The 17,924-nt window shown below is 47.0% G+C and overlaps 1 protein-coding gene across 1 annotated transcript in view; it reads left to right on the top strand.

Annotated features, from left to right (window-relative positions):
- The window catches only part of ATG2A (autophagy related 2A), a 291,079-nt gene that overhangs the window by 173,261 nt on the left and 99,894 nt on the right, over positions 1-17,924 (top strand). Inside the window, exons 15-20 of the mRNA XM_029611010.1 lie at positions 4,606-4,870; positions 5,188-5,290; positions 5,593-5,755; positions 16,216-16,358; positions 17,081-17,244; positions 17,675-17,829. Coding sequence (XP_029466870.1) covers positions 4,606-4,870; positions 5,188-5,290; positions 5,593-5,755; positions 16,216-16,358; positions 17,081-17,244; positions 17,675-17,829 — 993 coding nt within the window. The remainder of the gene's footprint in view (positions 1-4,605; positions 4,871-5,187; positions 5,291-5,592; positions 5,756-16,215; positions 16,359-17,080; positions 17,245-17,674; positions 17,830-17,924) is intronic.

Here is a 17,924-nt window from a genome sequence, read left to right as displayed (position 1 = left end):
CAGAAAAATCAAATTCTTCACATCAACTATAGAGGATGGGAGCTTTTTAAATGCAATATCTTTCACTGAAGTTTAATGAGATTTCTCTGCCTCTCCCCCGCCCCCACATTCCAGACTACAGGCCAGCCAGCTACTCAACAACCAGTCTTTCTCTCCCTCTTGCATGCCTATTATCCATCCTTTGCTTCCATCTTGTCCTGTTCATTGGCATGCTGACCTTAGTGTCTGATATTGCACTGGCCTGAAAATGAAAATGTTATTGAGTAATTCTACTGTTTGCTAGTTCCATAGCTGATGCTTATTTTTTCAGGTTATGCTTCACCGCCATGGACTTTCTGTTGTGGTTTGCTATCTGTTTTATGTTCCACAGGGGTCTGAGTGCAAGTGCAGCCACACCCAGGTAGTCGAGTAATATTGTAGTCTGAAGACAGAGTTATTTGTAGAAAAAAGGTTTATACTCTTGTAGCTAGGTAATAGCTCTTTTTACCTTGGCATTTTCTAATCTCACCTGGTGGGCTCTTCTCAGCAGCTTTCATTACGGTGAAAGTTGGGAGCCAGTATATGGATCCTACAGTGAGGGTTTTCTGTGGTTATGTAATAACCCTTTATTTCTCTGTCATGCCCCAGGTTCCCATTGGCGGACTTTTGTACGCTATGGTGTGAGGTTCTGTGCACAGAAGGTCTGCCCCAAACCAGGTGTTCCCAGTTCAAGTCAACTATGGCTGGAGCAGATTGTAGAGACTAGTAGTTAGACTGAGTAGATGGTTGTCCCCAGTCTGGCTTAGGAGTTTGTCACTCTTCATGGGGCTTGGCTGCCCGATAGTGTCTTATGTCGCTCAACTGGGCCAGACGAACTGACTGGTGGACATTTATGGATACCACTTTCTGGCAGTGGTCTCAGACTTTGTATGACCATATATGACTGGACTGGTGTAGCGTCCTTTTTCTTTGTGTCAGGAGAGCTGTACAGTGCTCTTTGGGGTAGTGCGAGATTGGCAGGTTTTTGGCTGGGTGCCTCATTTCACTGCCAGCAAGTTTAATTCTTCCCGGATTCTGGATTTCCAAGTCTTTTTTCCTTGCTCAGCAGGCTCCCTGGGTTGTGCCTTTATCTTCAGCATCTGGATCCCATGGTGCTTTTCTTGGTTCTGGTTCCATAAGGAAGTATTCTTGCATTTTCTTTAATCTTTCTATCTCTTGCATGTATCCCTGCAATGTCTAGGCTAAAATGTTGAGCGTTTTCTGCAGTTAGTGAATTTTTCGCCTTGGGTACTTGTTACCGGTGGATGGCATGGTGCAGCTTCTGTTATGGTCAGACAGTGTGGAAGTCTCTTCCTTGGTGGCTGGTGCTGTTGCATTTCCTGCAGGGATCAGTCTGGACACATCCTCCTGGATTCTGAGTTATAATAGATGCATGTCTGTCCAGTTGGGAGACTGCTTGTCAATCTCTAGTGTCTCAAGGTTCTTTAGTCTCTGATAGAGGCCTCAAGGTCCCTCAACAGATTGGAAACCAGACATACATTTGGCATTGTAAATCTTCCTTCCCATACATATGAAGGTAAAACAGTCCAGGTTTTTATCTCCAGTAATGCGTCACTAATGTTTTAGATGATCAGTCATGGGGGCTGTGGGAAGCAGAACTATTCTGGATTCCAGGGAGTAGAAGCAGAGTCAAAGGAATTTCCAGTGCCTCACTCAAAGGTGGGGCCTCTCTTGCACAGATCTAATGGCAACACACGGAATTCCCCAAAGCCTGTTGGTTGTTCAGCTGGCAAATAGAACTGGGTGATGTGGGCATCAATGCCTTGGAGCGGCCTTGGCCCATGGGGTAACTTCTTTAAATCTTTCCCCATGTCCCCCTCATTGGCAGGGTTCTTCACCGGGTAGAGGTGGAATGCAGTCAGGTCATTCCGGTTGCATCAGTTTAGACACGGAAGCTTTGGTACATAGATCTGTTGCAGCTACAGGTGGACAGTCTGTTTCGCCTTTCGGATGTCCCGATCTGCTAGTTTTGGGTCTGTTGGTCCTGAAGAATCCAACTCCAGTTTGTCTTACTATAGGGCGTTTGAGATGTGCAGGTTGAGTGGAAATGGCTGCTCCTCTTCAATGGTTTCCTCTTTTTTGGAAAGTCCGGGAGACTTCACCTCGCTGGCCTAGATCAAAGTCCGGCACTTGTTTTGAGTTTTTCTCTGGGGCTCATTCAGAATCCCCCTATCTGCCTCCGGTTCCCTGCATCCTAACATACATCCAGGGAGATCTGGAAAAAGCTTAGCTCGGAACTCTCTGAAGATCAGGTGGCAGTCATTTTTTCTTACCTAGGGTACTTGGGTGGAGTTTCAGTAGTGATGCATCCAGACATGTCTAGGTGTCTTTGGGGAAGTTGGGACCTCCTTTTAGGCCTCTTGTTCGTGAGTTCTTAACCTCGTCTTGCAGGTCCTAGGACACTCCACCTTTTCAGCCATTGAAGCACATCTTCCTTAGGGATCTCTCCCTAAAGGCAGTCTGTTTGGTAGTTATCTGCACTATTTGGTTCCTTTGGAGCTGGTGCCTTCCTTCTCTCGGGCTCAACTTCATTGTCCATTTATTCGAGTAGTTTCTCTCTCAGGTTTTTCTCAGAAAGGATGCAGATATGAATTCAGCTCCCTTGGATGTCTGGAAGTCTGCCAATTGATGCTTTATTTGGGTACAACTAATGCATTTGCAAGTTGGTGGAGAGTGCAGATAAAAAACTCTGTCCCTCAGGTGTCTCATTGGTGGCTGCTTCATTATCTGGAGGTGACTAATGCTTTCGCATGCCTCACAGATTTTTCATCCTGTTTGGGTGGCCTCATAAGGGGGAAGCTGATGCCAAAGCTTCTTTGGCATGTTGATTTTAGGGGACAATTCTCTGTTTATAAGCTGTGACAAGAAGCCTTCTGAGTTTGTTCTAGCGTGCTCTTCAAGAACACAGTTGTCTTTTCGGGCAGAGGTGCAGGCGTTTTCACCTGCGGTACTTTGCTGGGCATCTGTACTGTCTTCCTTGCATAGTTTTGTGAAGTTTTACTGACTGCATGTTTGGGTCAACCAGGACTCTGCTGCAGGGCTGGAGTTTTCAAGGCATCCCTTGCTTCTTCCCACCCAAGTTGATAGGGCTTTGGTACTTCCCACCTATATATGACTGGACTGGTGTAGCAGCACGAGATGGAAGGAGAAGTTTTCTTACCTGTTAATTTCCTTTCGATTAGTTTGCTACAGCAGTCCAGGGCCTCTTTACATCAGAGCGTTAGTTGTTCAGTGTTTACTGTTTAGATGTATATAGTTTGTCTTCCTCCTGTCCTTCTTTCTTGGACAGTTCTTTTCCAAGCAATTTCAGGATTGTTTTGGAAACTAAGACAGGAATGTCTTCAGTTTGTTGTCCATCTTGGTTGTGGACAATTTTCATGTTTCACAAATGTTCTTGGGTTTGATTTAGAGCTTTGTCAATGGTATACTGGCTTCCTTCTGGGCTGCACCACCCCTTTGATGTCATGTAAGAAAAACTGTGTTCTCTGCCTCCATCTGCTGGTAGGGGGAAACAACCCACCTGTATATGACTGGTCTAGTGTAGCAAGACTAATAGAAAGGAAGTTAACAGGTAAGAAAATATCTCCTTATTCACTGCTTCAGCTCCAAGTCCCCTAGCTACAGTAACTTCTGCTTGTGGTTTTGTTCTAGGTAATCTCAAAAGCTAGTGGGCCTGCATCACCCTTGCGTGCACACACACACACACACACACTTCTCTCCTTGTTCCCTTCTCTCTCACATAAACACACGTGTCCCTCCAGACAGTTTTCTTTCTCATCCCGCCACCCCACATACGCACAAATGACCCCCTATTATCTCCAGTTCCCCAACAATAATGCCCCCCCCCCCCCCCAATTAATGATCCCCAGCCAGGTTACCGTCCTTGCTGCTGCTAATCTTGGGCCCCCAGAAGAACAGCTGATTGAGTATTCCATTCCTTTGCTGGCATTGCACAGCTCTCACAGTGAGATCCTGCGGTGCCTGAACTCCCTCATTCTTCTTAGTGTCATGACAGTAATAGGAGTTTGGACACTGCAGGCTCCTGCTGTCTGAGAGTTGCATAGTGCCGGCTGAGGAACAGAAAATGCAGTCAATCAACTGTTCTGTTCCAACTGCAGCAGCAAGGTACGGACAGAGGCCTTGAATGGCATATACGTAAAGGTGGCAGAAACATGAAGACTGTTTCCTAGCAGCCACTACAGCTGCAGTGCCTGCCTGCATCGTAGCTCCTATAAAAGAGTGCAGCCTGAAAGCTGGAGGGGAACTGTCAGGTGTCAGCACAGCTGAGGGAGAGGTTTGTTTTTTTTTTAGTAAGTTCAGCCGGCTTAATTGGGGAAAAATGCTGCCACTCAAAAAATATATACTGCTTAAAAGCCAGTACTTGGTAGTGCGGCGCCATGACCCCCCTTTAGGCAGTGGAACCTATAGTTAAGGCCATATTGGCCATATAGTCACTATGGCTATAGATCACTATTGAATTTGCCAGCAGTGGTCATCTGATGGGCAGATGGAGTGGAGGGTGTTGGTTCTTGCCTTTGTTTCCATCTCTTCCTGTTTCTGCTGCAGGGGGACTTGCCACCTGCTCCAGAGCAACAGAGCACATTCCGGGTCACATCACCCAAGGCTCACTTGCGGCTCCAGTTCCCAGTACCAGACCTGCGGCCAGAGGCAGAGCGCCGGCCCTGGGCAGAGAAGGCCGTCCGTAGAGAATGCTTGAGGCTGGAGTTTGCCGATGCTGAATTCCAGACCGGATTCTACCGCAGGGCTGCTGCCCCCACCACAACACACATGCAGCCTACCAAACTGGACTTCACATTTAGCGACCTGCACGGTAGGAGGTTGGAGCAACAATGGGGGGGCTACGTGCTTCTGTGGGGGAGTATTGGGATCCATTACCCAGGTGCAGACCCTGATCATCAGCCAAACAGCAGCTGTGAAGGCCTTGCAGTTGGGAGAATCCCTGATGATATCCAGACAGAATAAAGAACTTATGGGGGCAGGACCCTGATTAGAAGTGGGGAAGAAGGAGAAAAGATAAGCCTCACAGGGAAAAAGTCTTGATGAGAGACTGGAGCTGGGGAGGAGTGATGCTTTCACTGCTTGCTTAAAAGGTGTGGTCAGCCCTTGACTCTTCCTATTCCCTTCCAGGGGTGTATGAGGACGGAGAGAAGGCTGCAGTCCCATGTGTCCATGTTGGCAAAACCCTTGACCCCTTACACAAAGGAGCAGGGAAGAAATATATGTTTCCAAAGTGAGTTACCTGTGAAGTGTTAATCAGTCCCCACAGTGCTGTACCTGTTTTTTTGGGGGCGAGGGGGAGAAGGGACAGTATGTACGCGCATGCTTGTGAAACTTGCACTGTCCCTGCTCATGCTTTACCTTTTTTGATGTATGTGTGTGTAAGGGACGCTTGCACTGCTGCTACTTGTTCTCTGCCTATTCTGTGAAGGAAGCTTGCACTGCCACTCTCCATATGGTACCTGTTCTGTGATGTGGACATTTTTCAGCATATTTTATCACCAATTTTTGTGATGTCTGTCTATTTTATGGCAGGATTGCAGTCACCCTCCGGCCTCCACATGGCACCTCTCACTGGGATGTGACACTAGAGAAGACTCAGGAGATGGAGCTGTCCTCCGTGGAGAGCCCCTGTGAGCTGAAACAGCTAGAGCCCTCTCCGTTCTCCTCCAAGAGGACCATGTACGAGACAGAAGAGGTTGGAAACCCCCTTCACCCTTGCAAGCAAAACCAGGGCCCAGCATAAGCTGGCAGGAAACTGTGACCTTCCTTATGGTGCTCACAGCATCCCCAGCCTCCTGAAAGGATCCCTCTTGACACAAGGCCTCTGTTACCAAGAGAGGCTCAGTACTGGTGTATCCTGTGGAAAATTAGTTTCAATGTATTTGTTACCTGAAGAGTTATCTTAACAGGGGAAAAGTCCAAAAAATCCTCCAAATTTCTCGTTGTAGGGGTAATTTTATAACAGGCCGCATAAATATGTAGGCTATTATGCACCCAAGTAACACCAATTTTCAAAGACAACGTACACACACAAATTTACTTTGAGAATTATCTTTGCAAAACTCTGCATGTGCAATTACACCTGCTATTCAGTGCCCATAATTTTGCTGAGAGACGTTATGTGCATTCTTTTTTAAATCTAAAATAATTCACATAAGTCCCAACTCCACCCAGACTGCACTCCCTGGATCTCCTCTCCCCTACGTGCAAAAAGTGAGATTGCTTACTTGTAACAGGTGTTTTCCATGGACAGCAGTACGAACAGCCACACAAGTAGTGACATCATCCAAAGGCACCGAGATCAGGTGATGGTCTCTCACAGCTCAGAAGTTTCCAGAAGTGCATCTCAGTATGTGTGAATTTCCCCACACTAGCATCACTGCGTACATCTCATTAGTCTAATACAGAGTTTTACAGCTTTGTCGGGAGGAGGGAGGGATTGTATAGCTATTTATATTGCTGTCCACAGAGAACACATGTTACAGGTAAGCAACCTCACTTTCTCTATGGACAACAATACAATATAGCCGTACAAGTTGGGACTTTCAAGCTGAGGGTTGCAAATAATTTTGAATTTTGTCCATTTGTGCAACATGAGTCAATTTTGTGGAAAGCTAGAGTATTATGCAGTTATATTTTGCAATACAGCCTGGCCAAATATACTGTCTTTGCAGGATTCTTGATCAGGCAGTAATGTCTGATGAGTGTCCATTGTTGATCATGTAGCTGCTTTGCAAATATCTTAAATGGATGCACAATTGTGGTGCGCTATTGGAGTCACTACTGCCTCTATTTGATAGGCCTTTGCTGGCTGATAAGATCATTCCAATGACCTTGTAGCAATGATTAATGCATTGAGAAAGCCATCTCTATAATGTTTGCTTCTTAACTGTAACACCCATTCTGTCAGCTCAGTGTGCTGTGACGGTCAAAAAAGCAAGCAATGTTAGGAATTATTAGGAAGGGAATGGCAAATAAAATGTAGGTTCCCTGTACGTATCAGCCCAGACAGCTGGATTTTGCCTCCCTTCCAGCAGATGGAGACAGAGAAAAACTTAGAGAGCCCTTTCTTAACCTGGTGTGCCACCTGCTGCTGCTCCTCAGTGTTTCTCTTGTCTCCAGCAGATGAAGGTGGTGCAAAACCTGTGGTTCTGACCCAAGCTTAAAGAAAAGACAAGGATAAGGACAACAGAAGTCCTAAGGACGCAGCAGCCTTCCAGGGAGTAGTTAGGTCCTGATGGGACCAACCTCCCTGGTTGCAGGCAAGGGACGAGCAGGTATTGGGAACCCCCTCCTTAGCTCCTTGGGGTGTAGGGGGTGATAGCTGGTAGTCCAGTTCACTTCCCCACCCTTCTTTGTAGCCTCTGCTTTCTTCCAAAAAAAAATAAAGCTCTGTGTCTTTAATAATTTTGCCTGCCTGAAGTTGGAGGGAAAAAAAATAAACAGACACAGAGTGCAGACAATCAGAGTGGGTGGCAGGGCTTGCTAGCAGCAGGAAGGCTGCGATCATCCGGTCAGTGGTGAGTCTTGCTGGGCGTCTTTTCTCCGTTCTTCTGGGGCCGGTTCGAGTTTCCCTGTACATACCCAGATCAGTCCAGACTCCTGGGCTTTGCCTCCCCTCCAGCAGATGGAGACAAAGAAGTTTTAATGGACTCCGTCCTATACCCCTGAGGTGCCACCTAGAGTCTGTCAGTATTTCTCTGTCTCCAGCAGATGGTGGAGGTGGAAACCCCTTAGTCTGGTTAGGTGTTAATTTGGATTGGGTTAACTTTGTTTAAAAAAAAAGATAGATATATAGATAGATATATTGATGTATATATCTATATCTCTATCTATATATTGTATTGGGACCCTTACTTTTCAATATATTTATAAATGATCTGGAAAGAAATACGATGAGTGAGATAATCAAATTTGCAGATGACACAAAATTGTTCAGAGTAGTTAAATCACAAGCAGATTGTGATAAATTGCAGGAAGACCTTGTGAGACTGGAAAATTGGGCATCCAAATGGCAGATGAAATTTAATGTGGATAAGTGCAAGGTGATGCATATAGGGAAAAATAACCCATGCTATAATTACACGATGTTGGGTTCCATATTAGGTGCTACAACCCAAGAAAGAGATCTAGGTGTCATAGTGGATAACACATTGAAATCGTCGGTACAGTGTGCTGCGGCAGTCAAAAAAGCAAAGAGAATGTTGGAAATTATTAGAAAGGGAATAGTGAATAAAACGGAAAATGTCATAATGCCTCTGTAGCGCTCCATGGTGAGACCGCACCTTGAATACTGTGTACAATTCTGGTAGCCGCATCTCAAAAAAGATATAATTGCGATGGAGAAGGTACAGAGAAGGGCGACCAAAATAAGGGGAATGGAACAGCTCCCCTATGAGGAAAGACTAAAGAGGTTAGGACTTTTCAGCTTGGAGAAGAGACGGCTGAGGGGGGGGATATGATAGAGGTGTTTAAAATCATGAGAGGTCTAGAACGGGTAGATGTGAATCGGTTAGTTACTCTTTCGGATAGTAGAAAGACTAGGGGGCACTCCATGAAGTTAGCATGGGGCACATTTAAAACTAATCTGAGAAAGTTCTTTTTTACTCAACGCACAATTAAACTCTGGAATTTGTTGCCAGAGGATGTGGTTAGTGCAGTTAGTATAGCTGTGTTTAAAAAAGGATTGGATAAGTTCTTGGAGGAGAAGTCCATTACCTGCTATTAAGTTCACTTAGAGAATAGCCACTGCCATTAGCAATGGTAACATGGAATAGACTTAGTTTTTGGGTAATTGCCAGATTCTTGTGGCCTGGATTGGCCACTGTTGGAAACAGGATGCTGGGCTTGATGGACCCTTGGTCTGACCCAGTATGGCATGTTCTTATGTTCTTATATCTCTATATATCTATATAGAGAGGGGGAGAGGGAGGGATTAGGAACATTTTAGGAAGAGGATATCTTTTCAGCCTTCCAGGGGGTTGGCAGGTCCTGGTGGGACCATCCCCCTGGTAGTAGAGGCTTGGGAGCAGAGGGTTGAGAACCCTGTACCTGCCCATGACTGGGGGTGACACCGGGGAACCCAGTTCACTCTCCCCCAGAGGGAAGACACTCAGAGCCGCATAGAGCCTTTAAAAAAAAAAAGTTAGTTTCATTTTCTTTGGTGTGCGACCGGCCCAGCGTTCTCCCTCCCCTTCGCCGCTGTGTCTCAGTCAGGACACGTCCCGCTGTCCTCCAGAGCGATTTTTGTTTATTTCACCGCCGCTTACCTCCGGGGTGTGGGCTAAATTTAAGTCGCTGTCATGCCGCGTGGTACGGCCTGCTCCGCATGCGGAAGCACGCGCATACGTCTGTCTCGGGCCAGCATTTGCACTGCCTGTCTCTCGGGAGGAGAGGGAACCTCGGGTAGGGCTCTGGACAAAAATTTAAGCGGCAGCGGTCCCAAGACGCGCAGAGAGCCTGGGAGGCTCGATCAGCAGCGATCCGTTCCTCCTCAGCGTGGGAACAGAGGTCATTTTAAGGACTTTCAGGCAACAGGAAATGGACGCGCTGGGGGAGGGGAGCTTACCACCACCCCTGTCACCGTGGCCTGGGACCTCCGGGGGGGGGGGGGCAATATACGGGCTGCCCAGGAGTATTCCTCTGAAGATGACGCCGGGAATGACTCAGACGGGTCTTCTTTCTTGTCCTCCTCTGATTTGGTCTGGTTGCTCCACAAGGTCCTTAAGGCCCAAAAAACTGCGAAACATCCAGGTGGTAAGATTTCTCATGCAGCACCGGGGTCCGCAGGAGCGGATAAGGGGGCCACCTTGTCCCGACAGCGTGCCAGGTCCCCATTAGGGGTAGAAGCCACAAAGGCCAAGTGCCCTCTCCGGTCCCTTTCCTGTCCAGTGGACAGTTCTTAGGATGGGGAGGGCTTCCCCCCCCCAAGATACTCAGGAGTGGGATGCAGGTCAGGATAGTCACCTCCAACCTGCCAAACAAGTGGGCACGCCTATGGTTGAAGGTGATGACCCTAAAGTGGTACGTTTGTTCCGGAAGAAGGAATTAGGACCACTTATCCCGGCTATTCTGGAGGAATTAGGAATTGAAGTTCCTCAAGAGGACTTGGCTTGGGGCAGTTGATCCGGTGATGATGGGACTTAGGGGTCCGGCTCGGTCCTTTCCCTTCCATATGTCAGACACTGATCTTTTTGTTTTGGGAGTGGGACACTCCGGAACTGGGCTTGAAAGTCAGTCGGGCTATGGATAAATTATACCCACTCCCAGAGGAAGCTCTTGACCTTCTTAAGGTACCCAAAGTCGATGCCACAGTCTCGGCGGTGACAAAGAAGACCACCATTCCAGTGACGGGAGCCACGGCCTTAAAGGATTTGCAGGATCACAAGAGAGTGCATGATTCACGGGTAAGCCGTGCTTTCCTTCAGCTAGGACACCCATCATCCTGCTGGGTGTCGACGTTTCTCAGTTGAGGGAACTGGTGGTCTCCAGCTATAACCAATTCAACCGGTTCAAATTAATTACGTTAACCAAATTATAAAGTTAATCAAGTTATTCAAATTATTCAGTTATACATATATTCACAATGCTTTTCGAGGAGAATACTGAAGAGCTGCACTATCTCAACAGCAAGGTTCAAACATTCTACTTCAGAAGGAATGTCTCACACAGTTTAGTGCTAAATGTCTTCTCAGTACATTGAGGAACAGGACTTCTTTATGCTTTTCCTGTTACGATGCTGTTTGTGGGCCTAGCCGCAAACAGCCTCTCACTTCCAGTCAAGCCGCTGCTGATGCTGTCTCCACGCGGCCCGGAGGCCACCACTGCTGCTGTCTTCATGCGGCCCGGAGGCCGCTGCTGCCTCAGTCCCTTCCTGCTTCCTGGCACAGCCCCAGAGGTTGCTGCCGATGCTTCCATCCTCGCGGCAAGCAGAGCCTCCGCCGCTGAACCTTCCTGCAGCACGGAGCTGCTGCTGACCTGCTCTCCCTCGTGGCATGGAGCTGCCGACACCAGGGCCTTGCTTCACGGCCTGTGCTGCCCCGCTCATCATTGCAGCATGGATGCCGCCAACACTGTCCTTGGTCCTGCCCTCCTTCTAGGCGTGCGGCCACACCTCTCTCTGTCTTTTAAAGGGCCCGCGGCGGGAAAAGCCCCGCAGCCCCTCCTGATGACGTTTCCAAGGCATCTTCTCTTCAGTCCTTTAAATAGGATTCCTCGTCAGTCCCTCGTCACCTTTGCAAGGAGCCGCTCCTGGATGCTCCATTGTTCCAGCCCATCGATCCAGGAGACTTCTGAGGTCTATCGCTTCTTCAAGGTCCTTCGTTCCTCATGGGAGCTCCTTTGTCTTCATCTGTGGTTCCTGGTCCTTGTCGGATCCCTTGTCTTCGTCCGGATGTCCCTGGTGTCCTATGTTCCAGTCCTGATCCTGTCGTCCTCATCTCCAGCTCTTCGTCCAGGTTCCTCTGCTCAACCTTTCCTGGCGTTCCACTGACGTGGTCCGTGACGAACCCATGGGGTACTGTGTAGGGCACTTCGTGGCACAAGGCCTACCTTCATATCTGCAGCGCAAGCCTCTGGAAGGCTCCTGTTTTTATTACCAAATTCCTGAGTCTTGAATCCTGTCCTGGTCTTCGGAGCACCTTGCACCTGCTTCTGTCCATGGCCGAGACTCAAGCCAGAACCTGCTCCGCTTTAGCCTGGTCCGTGACCAGCCAGGGCGCGCCTCGGTACAGGCTTCTCCTGAATGTCTGACATGTCTCTGGATCCAAGTCTTCACTTCCTCGCTGCAGCCTGCTTCACTTTCGGCGTGGTCCGTAACCAGCCATGGGCGGCTGTGTAGGGCGCGCTGCAGTGCAGTACTCAACCCGCACTAGTACCTATATCCTGAATCCTCATCCACGTCTGAGTATCCTGAGTCCTTATCCTAGTTTCTAATTCAACCTCACCTCAGACCGCCTTCAAAAACACCCGCTTAGAAGAACTGGAAATCACATCTTCCATCGAGATCCGAGGTATTCTACGGAAAATGAAACCATCTTCTCACCCTTCGGATCACATCCCCTCGAAATTGCTTCTATCAATTCCTGACTCCATCTCCAAATCCCTGTCAGACATCATAAATTGCTCATTAACACAAGGATCTTACCCAGATGACCTAAAATTGGCCTCTCTCAAACCACTACTCAAGAAACCAAACCTAGATCCTAATGACCCAAACAACTACCGACCGATCGCCAACCTCCCCTTCATAGCCAAGATCATGGAGAAATTGGTGAACACCCGACTCTCAAACTACATTGAAGAAAACAACCTCCTATTCCCATCACAATACGGATTCCGCAAAACACTAAGCACGGAGTCCCTCCTCATTTCCTTAACAGATCATCTCATCCTGGGCCTTGATAAAAGGACAAGCCTTCTTACTGATCCTACTGGACCTTTCATCAGCCTTTGACACCGTCAATCATTCCCTACTCATTAACCAGCTAGCCTCCATAGGTATCTCAGGCACAGCACTCTCTTGGTTCATATCCTTTCTCAGCAGTAGAGGATACAAGGTTAAGATACAGAACAAAGAATCCTCTCAACACCCATTATCAGTAGGAGTCCCACAGGGGTCCTCCCTGTCTCCTACTTTATTTAACATTTACCTTATACCTTTATGCCAACTTCTCACCGACCTCAACCTCAAACACTTCCTTTACGCAGACGATATACAGGTCCTGATCCCCATTAAGGATTCCCTCGCAAAAACTCTGGCTTACTGGGATACATGCCTTCAAAAAATTAAACTCCTCCTCACCAGCGTAAACCTGGTACTAAATTCCAGCAAAACTGAACTCCTGCTCTTCGCCTCAGAGAACAGCACCATCACCTCTACACAGCAAGCCACGCCAACTATCACACAAGTGAGAGACCTTGGAGTCCTAATTGATAATCGCCTGAATTTCAAAGCCACTATTAACAAAACCACCAAAGACTGTTTCTACCAACTACAAGTGCTGAAAAGAATTAGACCTCTTTTCCATGCCCAAGATTTCAGAACCATTCTGCAAGCAATCATTTTCTCAAAATTAGACTATTGTAACACCATCCTACTTGGCCTTCCCGCTTCATACATCAAACCACTTCAGATGGTGCAAAATGCAGCTGCACGAATACTGACAAATACCAGGAGAAGGGACCACATAACCCCCATCCTAAAGAGCCTCCATTGGCTACCTATACACTTTAGAATAATATACAAGGCCATTCTTACCACATACAAAAACATCCACCTACTGGCTCCCATTGACCTACAGATCCCGCTCCGACTACATAATTCGTCAAGACCGACAAGAGATGCATACAAGGGATCGCTACAGGTACCACCATCCAAATCTACCAGACACAGCACACTAAGAGACCGGGCGTTCTCTACAGCCATTCCACCGTTATGGAACTCCATCCCCCCAAATCTCAGAATAGAACCATGCATCTCAACTTTCAAAAAAAGACTAAAGACCTGGATATTCATACAAGCATTCCCGGACGCCAATTAAACTATCACCTCCACGCCACCCCTTATCTCCACATATACCATGGTGAACCATATCTTCTATCGTTTACTTGTGTGAATTAATAACCTGTCCTTTCTCTTCCTTCTCCGCCAAGTTCTTTTCACCCTGTTATATGTAACTGCCCTTTTCCGCACCATTGTTATAGTTTATGTTTACTACGCACCCCTGTTTTATGTGAACCAGCATGATGTGACTGCTGTCTCGAATGCCGGTATATAAAAATTTGAAATAAATAAATAAATAGTCTTCAAGTATCCACATCTTGTTCTTCCAGTGCCATCGCCTGTCCTCGACCTCTGTCCGTCCTGTTGCACCTGCCATCCCCATACAGCGGGTCCGAAAGGGCTATTGAGTGGCCGGAGGTCTACCCCAGAGACCAGCATTGCGTTGTTGGGTCTCTTCTGGTGCGTTCGGGTTCGGCAGAGGTTAGGGCTCCTGGTCTTCAGCCTGTCAGCGCTTCTTCAGAGTTCCTCTGGGGCCGTGCCGTGGCCTAAGGGCACACTATCTCCCCAGAACGGAACCGCTCCCCAGTGCTTCCTAACATTCCCTCCTTTGCTGTTAATATCCAAAACATTAGAAAAATCAAAGCATGGGGGAACCATGATTCCTGACCCAGATATGTGGTTCTGAATTACTCTTCTATTTCAGCTGTTTGTTGAAGATCCAATGTTTGAAATGCCTTCCAATCTTGGTATCTCAAAACCAGGGCCCCTTGCTACATCCCAACATCCACTCTCTAGCTCTAGCAGCTTGAATGGTGAAGGGTCATTAGTTTACTGATTTGGCTATTCATGTATCGTGTTCAAGTTCTTGCCTCAAGAAAGCCATCTACTAAAGTACATTACACATTCAAATGGAAGAGGTTCATTATGGTGTGCAAATGGGAATTTAAATCATTTTTCCTGTCCTTTGCTAAAATTGCTAGACTGCTGCCTTTCTTTATCTGAATCTGGCTTAAAAACACTTTTGGTCAGAGTTCATCTTGGCACAATAACTGCGTATCACAATTTCCTCTCATCCTCTAGTGTGGTTCGTGAAAGGACTACTTCATCTTAAGTCTCCTTATAAAACCACCTGTGCTCTTCTGAGATCTGTGTGGTCCTCGCTCACCTGATGGAACCTCCATGTGAGTCTACAAATACCCATGGTTTCAAGTGTCTAATCTTAAAAATAGTTTTCTTCATTGCACTCGCTTTGACCAGAAGAGCCATGAACTGCAAGCATTCATGTCCTATCCTTTCTACACCAAACTGCCATAAGTGTGGTTTTACGAACGAATCCAAAAATTATTCCAAAGTAATCTGATTTTTCATAGTACTTTCCCAGATCTCAGACACAAAGGGCTAAGACAACATAACAAACTTGAGACTCAAAGAGCACTATCCTCTAACTTACAGGGGACTAAAGATATCAGCAAATCCTCTAAGCTCTTCGTCTTTTATGACCCTAGCAAACCTTAGTTACAAAACATACAATTGGAAATTGGATCTCTAAATGTATATCTATTTTCTATGACAAAGAAGGCCTGATGTCACAAGGCCATATAAAAGCACATGGGGGTAATTTTCAGAACCACATGGGTACTTTTAATCTGCGGACTTTGTACCATTTTTCAAAAGGGGAAATATGCGTAAACTTCCCTTTGAAAATTGCCAAAGAGAAAGTACCCACAGACATTTTCACCTGCTTTTTCTGCAGGTACCTTTTCTCTTCAAAACAGCATGTGGTGTTTTGAAAATGTAAAACTACGCATGTTGCTGTATTCTCTGCCCCCAGGAACTTCTCCAGTATGTCCTTTTACCTGCAGGAAGGGTAGGCAGTTTTCAAAAAGCTCTCATGTGGACAAATAGCCATTTATCTGTGTAAATGGCTTTTGAGCATTGCCCTCATAATGTAAGAGCTTTGGCAGCTTCTGCAGCTCATCTTGGCTCAGCCTCAGATGAACAGTGATGTAAAGGTGCTATGTGGAGTTCAGTTCATTTATTTACTTCTTACTATTGCTGAGATCCGACTCTCACCAAGATATAGTACATTTAAGCAGTTAGTTCTAAGAAGTCTGTTTAAGAATTAGTGAAAAATGTTATTTTATTAAATTCCTTCCTGCAAAAATCTTTCCATGTGAGTAGTCTCTAAAAGAAGGTGGAAAAGAGACTTTCAAGATAACCCTCAGCTTGGAAGTCCCTCCCATAGGTGGAATTGATTTTCTTGCTTGTCCATGGAAAAAGCAAAATTGCCTACCTATACCTGGTGTTCTCCATGGAGAGCTGAATAAATGTTGCACATACCCACTCCACTCATAAATATTTTCTCTTAAACTATATGATTGAGGGGTGGCTGGCTATGTAGGACTGACCACACATGACTGATTTATCCTGCTGTCCTTAGAGAGTACCAGTTACAGATAAGCAAATTTGCTTTCTTTATTCCCTTAATTAACTTTCTGTATAAATCTCAAGCATTCCTTCAAAGACAGGGATCAAAAGAACTGGTGTGTGGGTGCAGAGCAGATGTTTGCCTCTTATTGGTGAGGGTGACCCTTTGTGCTTGCTATGTCCTGTTCTGTCTGCTCACAAATCCTCTGCTTGGACTCCTGCAGATGGTGATCCCTGGAGATCCTGAAGAGATGGCTGAATTCCAGGCAGCCACAATGGCCACGTCTCAGTACACTCTGGAGGTGACCCTACCCTGTGCCCACATCTTCCTTCCCAGCAAGGAGTTCTATGAGAGCATCTATAACAGGTAGAGAATAGTGCAAGCCTACCGTGCAGTTCTAGAACAAACACTGGAACACATACACACCACACCCACCCTCTTCTGCCAGTGTACCTCATTCCTGCCCTGCAGCAACCTCTGCTGCTCCAGGATACACACACACCCCCTATGCCAGTGTACCTCACTCCTGTCCTACAGCACTCCCTATTGTTCCAGTACACACACACAATCCAGTGTACCTAATTTCTGCCCTACAGCATCCCTCCAATATTCTCACACATACTCCTGTATCAGTGTACTTTGCCTCTGTCTTGCAGCTCCAGTGCACGTGTACACTCTTCTACTGCTCTGTCAGTGTACTTCACTCCTGTTCTACAGTACCAGCTGCTGCTCTAATGTGTGCATGTGTGCTCACACGCACCCCCACCCACCTGTTCCAGTGTACCTCCTCACTCCCGCCTTCCTGTACCCCTGGTACTCCCATACACATACACCACATCTCTGTCAGTGTACTTCACTCCTGTCCTACAGCACCACTTGCTGCTCCAGTACACAGACACCACACAGTCCCGCCCTATCCCTCTGCTAGTGAACCTTATTCCTTCCTTGCAGCTCCAGTACACCACCCTACTCCTGCCATACAGCACCACTTGCTGCTTCCAGTACATACCACATGTCTCTATCCAAGTGCTAGTGTACTGCTCTGTAGCAATCTCTGCTCTCTGATTCCCTCTTGTCTCATTGTATAGGATAAACAATGACCTCTTGATGTGGGAGCCTGCAGACACTTTCTCAGGAAGCACCATCTCTGTCTCTGGCACTGTGCCAGTTGGCGCCATCTTCTCTGGCCAATTGTTTGGATCCACTTACCCACAGGATAACTTCCGGATGTGCAAGTCTGCCTTTAAATTAGGTAGGAGTACTAGCCTGGAGTCTTATGCTGAGGACAGGTGATGGGGCACAGCTGGGCACAAGGCTTTATAAAAGGACCCGAGGACTTCAACTCGGACCATTGCCAGGTGTGTTATTGGTAGCGACGTTAAAACTGAAAGAGGTTTTAGTTACCTGAGAGGTATTGATGCCTACAAAACCATCTCTGGCATGTCCTGAATCACTGTCTTTGCCCTTCTGCCCTGCCCTGCTGCTACATCCTGATCCTTGTCCTTCCCTTCTGCCCTGTCCTAATGCCACATCCTAAAACCCTGCCCATGCCCTTCTTTGCTTCCCTGTGGCCATGTCTTGACTCCTGCCCGTCCATTCCTTTCTATTGCTACATACTTATTCCTTTTCCCTGCTCCTAGCCACCACATCTTAACTCCTCTCTCTCTGTTCTCCCTCTGTAGACTCTGACTCGGAGGATGATGATTCACATTTTTATTCTGTGGATGAGGCAGCAACAAGGAAAAAGATGGATCAGCGTGGCCAGCAGGCTCAGAGCTTCTTCTGTGCTGTGGTGAACATCGGGAAGGGGAGGGTCACAGTGCTATGTGAGGCCAAGGTGAGACACCCAGCACACTCAGATGGGAGGTGAGGTGCATCGTGGGTACTAGTCATTGTCCTCTGAAACTTTGATTTGTTAATTTTTTTTTAATA

Source organism: Rhinatrema bivittatum, chromosome 8 (assembly GCF_901001135.1).
Source record: "Rhinatrema bivittatum chromosome 8, aRhiBiv1.1, whole genome shotgun sequence".
NCBI lineage: Eukaryota > Metazoa > Chordata > Amphibia > Gymnophiona > Rhinatrematidae > Rhinatrema > Rhinatrema bivittatum.
The sequence above is the reverse complement of the archived record's forward strand: the minus strand, read 5'-3'. Positions and strand labels throughout refer to the sequence as shown.